Consider the following 14,568-nt stretch of genomic DNA (forward strand, 5'->3'; position numbering starts at 1 on the left):
CTGTCATTGTCGCTCCCACTCCTGGACAGAGCTGAATGGTGTGAACCCGTGACTATCAGCCGGCTGGATAAATGTATGCGCTCATCCTGCACACCCACCCTAGCCTGGTCTCCACCTCTTCCAGCTGCTCTCCACCTGCCTGCACACTGGCCTTAACCAGGGAGCTCTAACATATGATATCCAAGCTCCACCTGGCATGCAATCAGGGTCTCCGGGGGTCAGCAGGCTTCTCATTGTCTTGGTTCAATATGATTATCATTATTTATTTATTTAGCACAATGGTGCTTGGCACCCGTAATGGACTGGTGGTGTGTAGTTTACATGATGCAAATTATATAAAGGAGAGGGGCTTTAAAAGAGGTGAAACTTTTAAGGACATCAGGATTCTCTGGGTGGACAAGAAATAAACGGTCATCGCCAGACACTCACCTGTGGTTCTCACCTTGGGACAGGTACTCAATCTCCATGAGTATCTGGCTTTTTCCGTAGCCCGACAAGCCTTCGTACATGAGGATGCGGCTGCAGTTGGACATCAGAAATTCCTTCATATTGCACCTAAAGTATTTCAGCTCCTTCTCACGTCCTGTCATTTTTATTTTTTTAAAAAGAGAGCGAACCCAGTCAAGATAAAATAGTGGAGAGACTTAAGAAGCACATAGTGACACGACACCTAAGGAGACCTTTGGGATTGCCAGGGCATCGTTCATGGACTCTCGTGAGGTTCTGCACACTTTGAAATGTTTTAACATCTTTTTCTAGAGCTTTCCAGTTGTGATTCCCAATAATGCACATTATATATGCGACTCTTACAATGCGCATTAAAACGTCCATTGAATTTTAGTGCAGGATAGTGAGGTGCGCTGGAGTCGCACAGCCAGGAATGAAACCAGGGATCGCTGACTTCAGTTCTTGTTTTCCCTCCCTTTTCCTTTTTTTCCTATAACACAGTGGAAGTCATCTAAAGATTATTACACTAGGAAATACATTTATTATAGTTAGGGTTTCTATATTGAATGATTATGGATAGAACATTTTATTTCCAATAATTTATTTCCAATCTGCGAAGGAAACTTGCTCTCTGTGAGTGAGAAATTATACTTATCTCAGGGCTACTAGAAGCATTATCAGTGATAAGAAAATTCAACTTACTTTTAAAAAGCATGTAGACTTATTCCTAAGAACAACCCAAATTTTTAGTAAAAATAAATGTTAGGGTTTTTTATTCTTAATGTAACAAATGTTCACTGTAGAAAGTATGGAAAATGTAGAAAAGAAAAAGAAGAAAATCGAAGTCAGCGTGGGTTGCAGCCCTGTCACTATTACTTGGTGTGTTTTTACACATATGTAACGGGGTGCCCAGATTAAAATCTGAAAGTCGGCCACAGCCTTTGAAACCTGGACGGGAAGGAACAGGCAGGACTGAAATGCCAAGGGAGCGAGCACAACCTGTCAAAAGAGCTGAAGGCTCATTTGGGGCCAAACCTTTTCTGGCCAGCTCCCTGTGGAAGGCCAGTCTTGTTTTCCATTGATTAACAGAAGGCACGTGTAATTATATGATACATCGTTTCATCAACATGATTTTTAAAAACGGCCTAAGAAATAGAGGGTGTCAGGGTCTTTGGGGTGGGGGGTGTCAGGGTCTTTGCAGGGAGGAGGGTGTCAGGGCCTTTGGGGGAGGAAGGTGTCAGGGTCATTGGGGGAGGAAGGGTGTCAGAGTCTTTGGGGAGGAGGGTGTCAGGGCCTTTGTGGGAGGAGGGTGTCAGGGTCTTTGGGGGAGGAAGGGTGTCAGAGTCTTTGGGGAGGAGGGTGTCAGGGTCTTTGTGGGGAGGGAGAGACCAGGCACGTGGGGTGCCCTGAACACTGCTCTTTTTCTTAGTTGGCCTGGATAGTGGTCAGGGGTTCGTTGGTGATAATTCATGATGCTGCAGACTTAGCATTGCGCACTGTTCTGCATGTTTAGTTATAGTTCACTAGGGGAGTTTAGAAATCAAGGTCCACTACCTACCGAGCAGAGGGTAAGCCTCATTCCTGTTGCAGATGAGGTAGGCCATACCAAACATGCTGAGGAGAAGAACAGAGATGTTAGAGTCACAGCAGGGCGGGCTGAGAGCAGGCTGCTTGGTCCCAGGGAGCCTCCTTTCTAGTCTCTAACCGACTGCCCCTGGCTCCCGGGCTGCAGATGCCAAGAGGAGGAGAAAGAGGTGTTCTTACCTGGCGATAGAGTCCAAGCGACTTACAGCCGCCTTCTCCTCAGCCCCGGGGACCTTGTTCAATAAATGCTTGCAGAGTCTGTCCCCGCTCACCTTTGTTGAGCACATGCCACGTGCCTGGCAGTTTTGAGTACTTTACATATATCATTTCCTTTGCTCCTGACAAAACCTTACTAAGGAGATACTATGATTATGTCCATTTACAAGTGAGGAAATGGAGGTGCAGAGAGTGTATCTTGCCCAAGGTCCCGTGTCTGGTGGTGACTAGGCAGGGCACTCATGCCTGATCACTGCATATTCTCTCTTGAAGGAGCCTTTTGGTTAAACAGCTCATTCCTGGTCTCTATGTCGTACTACGTGGTTCCGCCTGGTATAGCAACAGCAATCTCCCATGGGAGGTCCTGTTCATATTTGTATGTGTATTTCTACACTCTTTTTAAAAAATATGATTTTTAAAAAATTACTGATTTCAGAGAGAGGAAGGGAGGAGAGGGATAACATCGATGATGAGAGAGAATCATTGATCGGCTGCCTCCTACATGCCTCCTACTTGGGATTGAGTCCCTGCAACCCCACCACCCAGGCACGTGTCCTGACCAGGAATCAAACCGTAACCTCCTGGTTCATGGGCCAACACCCACCACTGAGCCACACTGGCCGGGCTCCACACTCTTATTTGCAGAGATGGTGGAGGAAAATCACGAAGTGGCAGGCTCTGGGGTCCGGCAGTCTGGGCTTCTGTGACAGGCTGACCTCTGCAGTATCTGTGCCCTCTGCTAGGTAACGTGCAGTGCCCTCCCCACTCTGGGCTCGGCCGTGTGAATGTTTCAGCCAACGAGATGCCAGCAAACACGACACCGAGGCTTGAAAAATGCTTGCGCCTTGGGCTCTCTCTCTTGCTCTTCTGATATGGCCGAGACAGTGCGAGAGGACGAGACACCTAGAGCCGAATTGTCCCATTTATGCCAATCAAACTGCCCACTTATCCCACCTGCGGTCCTCCTGGGTCTGCCAACAACCTGCCGAACCCCAGGCACGTGAGAAGCCAAGGCTAGCTGAGCTGAGTCCAGCCCAGGTCAGTTGAAGCCACTTCTCTGTGAGGTCAGTCAATGTGTGCTGTACCCACGAGCTTTTGTGGTTGCTAAAGAAGCGGCATTGCTGTGGCACGCTGAGCCTGGTCTCCATTGCTTACTAGATTTGTGACCATGAACAAGTCATTTAACATCTTTGAGCCTTAGTTTTAAAATTTGTAAAATGGAGAAAATAATAGTTTCTATCTGATATGGTTGATATTAAGAATACATTATAGCCTGGCCAGTGTGGCTCCATGCTTAGATAGCCAGCCCACGCACTGAAGAGTCGTGGGTTTGACTCCCGGTCAAGGGCATGTATCTGGGTTGCAAGTTTGATCCCTGTTCCTACTCAGGACACGTGCGGGAGGCAACCAATCAATGTGTCTCTCTCACATTGATGTCTCTCTCTTTCTCTCTCTTCCTCCCTCCCTTCAACTCTATATAAAATCAATGGGAAAAGATCCTCAGGTGAGGATTAAAAAAAAGAAAGAAAGAAACATTAAAGTCCTGGCCGGTGTTCTCAGTGGTTAGAGCGTCAACCCTTGCACCACAGGTCTCTGGTTTGACTCCTGGTCAGGAGCCTCTCTCTCTTCTCCTCTCCTCTCTCTTCTCTCTTCTCTCTTACCTTCTCTCTCTCTCTCTCTCTCTCTCTCTCTCCTCTCTCTCTCTCTCTCTCTCCCCTGTCCTCCCACTCTCTCTAGAAATCAATGGAAAAAATATCCTCAAATGAAGATTAACAACAACAAAAAGAATATATTGTATATTTTGAGATAAAGTGCCTAATATTTGATAAGGGCTCACAAAAATTATTACTATTCATTCACTTATTCAAGTAGCATTTTATTGATGGTCTAAACATGCCAAGTACAGCGCCAAGCCCTGGGAATACAAAGGTGAATAATAAAGACTCCTTGAATCTACTGCAGCCCCAATTCTGCTATCTGGCCCTTTAAAACTTAGATTCCAGCTAGTTAATAAAGGGTGTCTCAAAATTCACGCAAGAAGTAATTTTGATAGAAAACACAGGTTTATAATTTAAAAATGTAAATATTTTATTGATTCACAAAGTATACAGTATAAGGTTATGTACGGAATAGAAAACTGGATTATCATGTCTTGATAGTGAGCACCATTAACTGTTATTGCCTGAGCAGCCGCAATTTCGAAGAAGAATGGTCCGATGATGCCTCCAGCTCAAAAATCCACACCAAACAGTGACACGTTGTGGATGCATTTGTTTCTCAACAATCACTCGTGGATTTTCTGAACCCCAAATGGGACCATTTTGTCGATTAACCAAGCCATCAAGATGAAAATGAGCCTCATCGCTGAAGATGATTTTGTTTGAAAAATCAGTATCCACTTGTTGTTTCATAATCCATTCAACGAACTCTCTTCGCTGTGCGTGGTCAGTAGGCTTCAGTTCTTGAGTCAATTGAACTTTGTAAGCATGAAGATGCAAATCTTTCGTGAGAATGCGCTGTAGAGAGCTTCTCGAAATGTCCAATTCTTGACCACAGTGCCAAATCAGTAGGCTTCAGTTCTTGAGTCAATTGAACTTTGTAAGCATGAAGATGCAAATCTTTCGTGAGAATGCGCTGTAGAGGAGCTTCTCGAATGTCCAATTCTTGACCACAGTGCCAAATTGATGTCCCTGGACTCTCAGCAACACTCTCATGAACTGCTTCGGTGTTTTGTGTTGAACGATTTGTTGAAGGACGGCCAGCGTGTTTAAGATCACTAATTGATCCACGAGTGATTGTTGAGAAACAAATGCATCCACAACGTGTCACTGTTTGGTGCGGATTTGGGGCTGGAGGCATCATCGGACCATTCTTCTTCGAAATTGCGGCTGCTCAGGCAATAACAGTTAATGGTGCTCGCTATCGCGACATGATAATCCAGTTTGCTATTCCATACATAACCCTATACTGTATACTTTATGAATCAATAAAAAATTTACAATTTTTAATTATAAACCTGTGTTTTCTATCAAAATTACTTCTTGCGTCAATTTTGGAACACCCTTAAGAATAATATGTTTGCGCTTTCCATGCGAGTCATTCATTCACTCATCAGTGTCGAGTGCCTGCTGTGCACCAAGCACTGGGGATATAAGAATGAACAAGCCATAATCATGATCCTCAGAGAGCTTTCAAGGCAGCGGGTGGGCAGTCGTGAGGAGCGTGAGGAGGGATCTCAGAGAAGCGTGGCCTGTAGAGTTAGTGGCACGAGGTGGGGAGAGCTGGACTGGCTGGGCTGCGACTGGGTGGTTCCAGAGCCAGCCCCACAGAGGAATGGACCCTGAGCTGGATTTCAAAGATTGACTATGGTTTTCCCAGTGGACGAGGGATGGGGTGGGTGATGGGGAGGACAATCTACTTAGAGCCCCAGAGGAGGGGACACGGGAGGAGGTGAGGTTGGAAAGGCAGATGGTCACCTTGTATGTCATTGCAAGGAATTGAAACATCATGAAAATGACTGGAAGCCATTGGAGGATTTTAAGCCTAAAAGTGACACCCTTGCACCTAGGCTGGGCTTTGGGGGAATATATTTCACTAGAGGCCTAGAGGACGAACAATATCTTATACTCTATTAGTCCTACCAATGCTGACGCAAAGTTGGTTGATAAATAAATACTTAATGTTTGGTCCACCTTGGTCCACAGACATATGCAAATGGGGGGGGGGGTCCCCCTGTTCTGTTTGCACAACCTTTGAGGAATCACTCTCTGATTCTCAGAACAAGGGTAGAATGGGGTCTTCCACCATATCCATAGGATGGAGAAAGATGAAGGATTTTGAAATCTGGGCCTTCGTCCGGGGAAGGAATAGATTTCAGTTTCATAAAGTGGATTTGAATCTGAAATGGGTGACTGTTTTGCTGTCGTCATTCTCCCCCTTCTTTTACTACAAAATACTGCAAAGTCAGTGCCCCGCACTCACACTTTCTCGTTGAGGCCCAGGCACTGATAGATTGGTCCAGAATCTGCAACACCTTTCATGACTTTCTTCGGAAGCTCTTTGAAAAAGTAGGCTGGTAGGTTGCTGCTATTGTAGGTGACGGAGTCACAAGTCACGATTCCTGGGTAGTACATCATCATTCTGGCAGCTATGTTGACTTTTTGGCCAATGACTGCAACAGGAAAGAGAAAGGCAAAGTGTGGGAGAAATGGCCATGGAACTGAATGTAATCTGAGAAATCCTGTCCCCGGGTGGCACTTTAACCCTTTACTCCCTTTGCCTCTCATGAATGACATCAAACTCACCTTCAACTACCCATAGTCAGCCAGTGGCTATTAAAAATATGCAGGCAGTGAACTCAATTAGTGACCAGAAAAGCTTCTGCCTCAGCTGGGAGGCCATGGGGACAATGTGCTCAGAGGCAGAGAGGCCTGGTGTGTGGAGAGGGCTCTGTATGTGGGCTCACCCTAGGCCCAGAGGCTCTTGGGTGAGGTACAGCTGGTCTTTGGCTACAAGATGGACAAGCACAAGCTCGGGCCTGGGACACTGGCCTCCAAATGAGGCACAAATTCACGTCTGCATGTTTCTGGGCATGAACTCTTTCATTTCATTTTCAGAATGAATTACCTTCATTCGGTGATCCCTTAAGAGTGTGTAATGGGGTTAGACGGGGTGTGTGTATAAGATGGATTTAGGGCAGTGATGGTGAATCTTTTGAGCTCGGCGTGTCAGCATTTTGAAAAACCCTAACTTAACTCTGGTGCCGTGTCACGTATAGAAATTTTTTGATCTTTGCAACCATAGTAAAACAAAGACTTATATTTTTGATGTTTATTTTATATATTTAAATGCCATTTAACAAAGAAAAATCAACCAAAAAAATGAGTTCACGTGTCACCTCTGACACACGTGTCATAGGTTCGCCATCACTGATTTAGGGGCTACCTTAAGGGGTAAAGCACTGTAGTGCACAGACTCTGAACCCCAGCTCTACCTCCAACTCGTATGTTACCAAATGACTTTAACTCTGTCATGTTGTAGTTTCCTAATCTGTAAAGTGGGAATAACAGTGCCTATCTCAGAGGGTAGTTTATGAAAATTAATGAGTTAACACATACACATTGCTTTGGATAGAGCCCTTGATTAATAGTACAACTAATTAGGTACTCAAGGTTGCACTATAACATAAACTTAAATACTTCTGATCAAGTTATTCCTTTTTAAAAACTGTTTATTATGGAGAAATTTGACCATACAATAAGACACAGCCTCATGAATCTTCATGTACACATCACCCAGTCCGAATAGCCAGTAACCCACGGCCAACCCTGCCCCAGCCTCACTCCCACCCACTCTCCACCCGGTAGTATATTAAAGAAAATCTCAAAGATTGCATCATTTCAGACATAACTATTTCAGTATTTTAGAGGTATTATTTCTGAACAATTGAAACCCTACTAGGATTGAAGAGGGAAATAATAGCAAGAGCAGTGAAAACTTGAGATAACACCTACTTACTACTCTCTTTTGAGATGAGTATTATTCACCGGTAATGCCAATAGTCATAATTTTTAAGAAGCAGTCCTCACCTATTTCAGGCAGTAGGAAGAGTAACTGTTGAATGTCAACGGGAAATTATTTAGAAAGGCCCCTCCCTCCATGAGCTCACTGCCTCCCCCTGCTCTCTCTCAACTACCGATGCCTTATGCACAGCCCCAGAATGCACACTAGGCGGGCATCCAGCTGCCGGTGGGCAAAGCCACAAGGCGTGGCCCCATCTGGGAGACAGCAAACTGGCTGGGGACAGGGCCCAGGTCTTGATTCTTTCTGTCCTTCCTCCTGCAAAGCCGGGTGTCGAGGCACGGTGTTTGCTGAAGGAAAGCGGAGCTAAGCTAGCTCAGCACACCTGTGTACTCGTGCCTCACAGAGTGTCCCACGATGCCACAGAAGACAGTCCCGCTGGCCACGCCGATGGAAACGGTACTGGCGCCCGGCAAGAAGAAGTTTGTGGGGAAAGAGATAAAGACAGTGAGCAGAGAGAATGTGGGAAGGGGGGGACATGGTGAGGAATGGGGTGGGGAGGGTGTCAATATATCACTCTTTCCCCTTTGGACTTAGTTGAGGGCAATTGTACGTGGTCTGGAGGTAAGAAGAGTTTGGGACCCAGAGCCAGGTTCTCAGTAGTGGTTACTCGGTTCACTTTTCTGTTACTTTTAAGTATTCGTCTGAGCTACTTTTCTGGAAAATAAGTTCTCATCCTCCCAAATGGACTAGTTGTAAACAACATAACTCTCCCTGTTATTGCTGGGAAGGACAAGTCATTATAACTCAGATACAGTGTGTGGCATCCAACCTGATTTTGCTAATACATCCACCTGCGTCTATAGATGACTAGGGGCTCAGGGGTGGAAAAATTTAGGACAGATGATGACGCGTTGGAGTTGACCAGAGAGGGCTACAATCCGGGCACTGGGTGCTCAGGCTGGGGAAGCCTGAGGGCACCGTGCGGGGGCAGCCAGGGCTGGGGGTGGTAACCTCACCTTAACAGCTTTATTAGAGGCCGGGTCATTCTACACATTTCTACCCCAAGGACTCATTTCCTCTCCCAATTATTAAAAACCAACTCAGGTCTCCAACTTGGTGTTGGGAGTTTGGCCTCTACCAAGAAGCAAGCCGGAAGTACAGAGAGACCCTGTCGGGTTCTCTTGCAAACCTGGCACAGGTTGGCTTTCGAGGGGTGTCCTTTCCCCACCTTGCCTTTCCCATCCCCCGTCCCCTGTGGCAGGGCTGGGCTTGCCCACTCTGCTGGTGCATTAGGTGAAGGAATGCAGGTGGATGGGCATCCAGTTAAAAACAGCCCTCTCCTGCTTCCCTGACCCTTAGCCTGTCCCCCACCCCCATATCCCACAGAAGGGTCAGGGTCAGGGACCAGAGGATGGGACCAAGGTCAACACTCACTGGACTTTGTGGACCTGAGAGCAGAAGTCGAATATCTCCACAGCACTTTCTAAGGCATGAGTGACCTCATCAGGTGCCTTTTCCCCGGGGAAACCAAAGACACAGAGGAAGGAGCAGCCCTGTGGGAGGGAGAGTCAGCGAGCACAGCGGGTGGGCAGAAGCTGTTCACGTTCCCTTTCTGATTTCTTCGTAATTCCTCTCACCCCTGTTTTCTTTTTAGAAAACTTCGTATAACTGCTAGTGCAGCATCTACAGTATGACTTGAGCCCAGGAAGGGCTGCTTTGGCTCCAGAATAATGGGCCTTGCTGAGCTCTTTGTGTCACAGTTCTGTCTAGTCTCCTGGTGGGCGGGTCACACACTGCAAGTCTAAGAAACAGCATGGAGCCACGGGAAGGCACCAGCGTGAGTCTGGAAGTCTGTGCAGAAACCTGGACAAGTCCATTACACTCCATGAACTTCAGTCAGCATGAAAATGGATATGACATTGACCTGCGGAGGTTGCTTTGTCTACTAAAATGATTACTGTGTTTAAAACATTTTATTGTAATGTTATATGTAATTAATACATGTAATTAACACACACACTTTATGAACTACTTTATGGTATACATATACTTAATCTAGTATATATAGTACACTATATATTTCACACTTTCATATAGCATAGATACTTTATAGTATACGCATATAGAAAGTGTAAGCTTGCCTTAACTGGTTTGGCTCAGTGAATAGAGCGTTGGCCTGTGGACTTAAGGGTCCCAGGTTCGATTCTGGTCAAGGGCATGTACCTTGGTTGCGGGCACATCCCCAGTGGGGAGTGTGCAGGAGGCAGCTGATCAATGTTTCTCTCTCATCGATGTTTCTGGCTCTCTATCCCTCTCCCTTCCTCTCTGTAGAAAATCAATAAAATATATTAAAAAAAAAGAAAGTGTAAGCTTAAGGGTATTTATGTAAACAGATCAGTCCTGACAGGCACTGGGCTCTGATTCCAGGTCTGTGTAGGGACTAGAGGGCTCCGTTTGGGGACACCAGTGGGTCTGCCTTGCCTGGAAATTTTGCCTAGTGGCTCTGCAAGGTGAGCAGTGGTTTTGCTCTGGCCATGAGACTCGCAGCTCACTGAAGCAAGTGGTGGTACAAGTGCCCACACATTTTTGAAAATTTGCAACCATCCCTTGAGGCAAATACTCTCCCATTCCAATAATATCCCTCTCACTGTTCATGAGCAAACCAAGGCTCAGAGAAGGCCCGGAATTGTGGGAGCCACGTCTGCAAACACTGACGGCTGCTCTTGGGTCCTGTGCTCCTGTCTCAGGATCCAAATGGGAGGAAAGGGCGGGAGCACCAAGTTCACCCTCCTTCCACAGAACTGCTTCTTCCTGCTGGTTGTGTGGCAATGTGTGTGACTGACTCCTCTTGGCTGCCCAGTCTTAGCGTTCAGCCTTCTGCAAAAGGCTCAATGAATGTTTATGGAATTATTGAATTAGTGTAGCTCAGTTATTAAATGCTCTGATCTTAAGATACAGAAAACACCTGAGAATGGAGCATCCATTGTCACCAGCAATTCTGTGATAATTTGTTTATCACTTCTGGCTTTCTCTAAGCTTATTAGGGGTACCCTTCCCATCTACCCATCTCCACCCTTGTCCCATTTCCTGAAAGTGACAGGTGGCTGAAAGTGTAGATATGGCAGGTGTGCATTAAGGGAAACAAACTTCTGGGGTGTGAAAGTTACAAAACACCTGACCCAGAACTGCTGGGAGATGCACTGTGGGCTGGGCTGGTCAAGCACAGACTGGGAAGGTGCATGACCTGGGCTGGAATCCCAGCCCACCACTTACTAACTGGATGACCATGAGCCAAACTTAAACTTTTCTTATCTCAGAATCCTCATCTCTGCCTCAACATCCTCATCTGTAAAATGGAAATAATAATAAGAGCACCTACCTCTCAGAGCGGTCATGAGGGTGAAATGAGTTCAGAGAGGCAAAATGTCGAGAACAATACCTGGACTGCAGTAATGCCACATTCACCATAGAAGCTGCTATATTCAATCTAAATGAAGACTAATGCTTCCAGGTTAAAAGTGTCTATTCCCTTCCCCTCACCAATGTGCCTGGGCAGGTGGTAACATTAAATTGTTGGCAGCTTCCACCCCTTAGTTCACACTTACCTTGTCAAACATGAAAACTTTATTGATTTGGCCTCGGAAGTCCCTCAGGACAGAATTGATGTGCACGGAGGCATCCTGGATGGACGAGCCTATGACTTCGGCTTTGTCTTGGTCCTTAAATACCAGGTTCACAAACACAATGGTCACTGGGCGGAGCTCAGACAAATAACCCCGAAGCTGTTTGTCATCAATCTGCCAAGTAGAGACACTTCACTTTGCACCTGTCCTTGGCTGTGGACCCTTCCTCCCAACATCAACACAAGCAATTCTCACTGGGTGGGAACTAGCCTGTTGAAATTCTCTGGGAAAGCTGTGAAGTGATCAGAATGTGTGAGGCACAGCATGGCAGAGCCAGCCCAAATTCGAACAGATGGGAATAAATTCACTAGCAAAATCTCTTGCAATGGGAACTCACACATTTGCTAATTTTTGGAAAGGAACCACTTCCTTGCCCCTACTGCTGCACTCTCATGGCAAGATTAGCCATCGCCACAGAGAGAGAACTACCATTCCTTTTGGCTCTCTTGCAGTTTAAGGATAAGAATAGCATGCTATGGCCCCATACCACTCAATAAGAGGCCCCAGGCCCGGCACTAGCAGCAGCCTGCCTTGCTTCACAGCTTGGCCTCTCCTGGGCACTTCAAAGCCCAATACAAGTAGCAGCCACCTGCAGATCACACTTTAGCTCCTGACAGGTGGCCCTAGGCAGGGCACAGGCAGTGCCTGACTTTTCACCTACAGGGGGGCCACAGAGCCAATGTACTTGGTGGACAGCTTCAGACCATGTTCAATTACAACTCTACACATCTATGAGAGACACACTAAAGTGGCAGGCTCAGTGAGCATCAAAGCCCCAATGAAGCAAGTCCTGCTCCATGAGGGTGCCTCCTGCACAGCAGCTCTTCTGCTGTAGTCACAGCTGCTCCTCACAGCCAATTGGCCTGGGGTCAATTCCTCCCAGTGATACCAATAGCACTCAGAGCTCAACTACAACAAGACAGTGCACACAGCCCACATACCTAGAGTGCCCAGCTCAAGTGACTAGGGAGGCTGAGCCATTGGGCCCTACAGGACACATACTACACAAGGCCACTTTACCAATTCCAGGAGAGATATCAGTTCTACATAATACATAGAAACAAACATAGAAAGTAGCCAAATACAGAGAAAAAGAAACATGTTACAAATGAAAGAACAGAAGAAATCTTCAAAAAAGAACTCAATGAAATGGAAACAAGCAAACTACTAGATAGAGTTCAAAACAATGGTTATAAGGATGCTCAAGGATCTTGATGAGAGCTTCAAGGGACTTGGTGAGAATTTCAATGATCTTAATGAGAATTTCAAGGAAATTAGTGAGATTATCAAAGACATGAGAAAGGACCAGTCAGGAATGAAGCCTACACTAACAGAAATGAAGAATAATTTACAGGGAATCAACAGTAGAGTAGAGAATACAAAGAATCAAATCAGAAATTTGGAATATGAGGAAGCAAAAAACACCCAACCGAGAGAGAGAGAGAGAGAGAGAGAGAGAGAAGAATCCAAAAATATGAAGATAGTGTAAGGAGCCTCTGGGACAACTTCAAGTTATCAACATTTGCATTATGGGGATGCCAGAAGGAGAAGAGAGAGAGAGCAAGATATTGCAAACTTATTTAAAGAAATAATGACAGAAAACTTCCCCTACCTGGTGAAAGAAATAGACGTACAAGTCCAGGAAGTTCAGAGAGTCCCAAACAAGAGGAACCCAAAGAGGCCCACACCAAGACACATCATAATTAAAATGCCAAGGGTTAAAGACAAAGAGAGAATCTTAAAAGGAGCAAGAGAAAAGCAGTTAGTTACCTACAAGGGAGTATCCATAAGACTGTCAGCTGATTTCTCAACAGAAATTATGCAGGCCAGAAGGGAGTGGCAAGAAATATTCAAAGTGATGACTAGCAAGGACCTACAGCCAAGATTACTCTACGCAGCAAACTATAATTTAGAATTGAAGTCATATAAAGAGCTTCACAGACAAGAAAAAGCTAAAGGCGTTTATCACCACCAAACTATACATGAAATGTTGAAGAGTATTCTTGAAGAAGAGGAAGAAGAGAAAGAAGAAGAAGAAGAAGAAGAAGAAGAAGAAGAAGAAGAAGAAGAAAGAGATAAAAATATGAACAATATAATGGCAATAAATACATAGCTATCAATAATTGAATCTAAAAATCAAAATAAACAAACAAGGAATCTAATGAACAAAATAAACTGATAAATAAAATAGAACCAGAGACATGAAATCATGGAACAGACTGACAAATCTGAGAAGGAAGAGGGGAGGGGGCAGGAAGAGATTAACCAAATAATTTTATGCTTAGATGCATTGCCCATGGACACAGACAATAGGGAGGAGAAGGCCAGGGTGGGGCAGGTGTGGGGTGAAGGAGAGCAAGAGGAGGGGGAGCAAAGGGGGCATCTGTAATACTCTCAACAATAAAGATTAAGAAAGAGTAACACACAACGTAATTCAACCTTTTAAAATATTTTCATAGCCTGGTACCTTCTGGAATATTTTCAGTCTGACCTACTTCATCCTCAAATGAAATAAAATAAGTATTGTTACTCCCCAGTTTCCTGATGAGATGATGGGGACATGGAGAAATAGCACAGGTTTTCCAGGGTCGCCTGGGGAAATAGCAGCAAACAAGACCCCAAATCTCCAGGCTCCTAGCCAAGGTTCCCCCTGCACACCCCACCTCCCTGGGGTGGCACCTCTCACTCAGCTCCCCTCTCCTCTCCAAGGACATGTTCCCACGTTATTCCTGCCTATCATCACCCTGGAATTGTGTTAATTAAGTGCATAGCAAACCAATGGAGGATAATCATTGCATCTTTTTCTCTTCCAAATAACACAAGTGTGAAACTGTGGACAATGGAAACACCTTCCAGGTGAAAGTGGGCACTGTGGGTGGGGAAGCTCCCTAACTGGGTGGTGGGCCTGCTTCCGTGAAATTTTACTCTTTTCCTAAAAGACAATTTAATTATGTCTAACTAACCAACGTGATGGTTTTCAAACAAATTTATTACATAATTAAGGTTAAATACAGGAATAATATTAATTATTAAATATTAAAATCTATCGAGCAAATTGATTGAATGATTAAGATTATTCCACCGGACCCAGTGTCCTGAGTTTTGGATTGGAAAA

General features: G+C 45.3%; 1 protein-coding gene across 1 annotated transcript in view; it reads right to left on the reverse strand.

Annotated features, from left to right (window-relative positions):
• ADCY10 (adenylate cyclase 10 (soluble)) overlaps window positions 1-14,568 on the reverse strand; it is an 80,035-nt gene that overhangs the window by 36,824 nt on the left and 28,643 nt on the right. Inside the window, exons 8-13 of the mRNA XM_014528528.1 lie at window positions 11,376-11,567; window positions 9,205-9,323; window positions 8,153-8,229; window positions 6,229-6,418; window positions 2,006-2,061; window positions 430-583 (exon numbers count right to left, since the gene is read on the reverse strand). Coding sequence (XP_014384014.1) covers window positions 430-583; window positions 2,006-2,061; window positions 6,229-6,418; window positions 8,153-8,229; window positions 9,205-9,323; window positions 11,376-11,567 — 788 coding nt within the window. The remainder of the gene's footprint in view (window positions 1-429; window positions 584-2,005; window positions 2,062-6,228; window positions 6,419-8,152; window positions 8,230-9,204; window positions 9,324-11,375; window positions 11,568-14,568) is intronic.

This window comes from Myotis brandtii, unplaced genomic scaffold, assembly GCF_000412655.1.
Source record: "Myotis brandtii unplaced genomic scaffold, ASM41265v1 scaffold64, whole genome shotgun sequence".
Classification (NCBI taxonomy): Eukaryota; Metazoa; Chordata; class Mammalia; order Chiroptera; family Vespertilionidae; genus Myotis; species Myotis brandtii.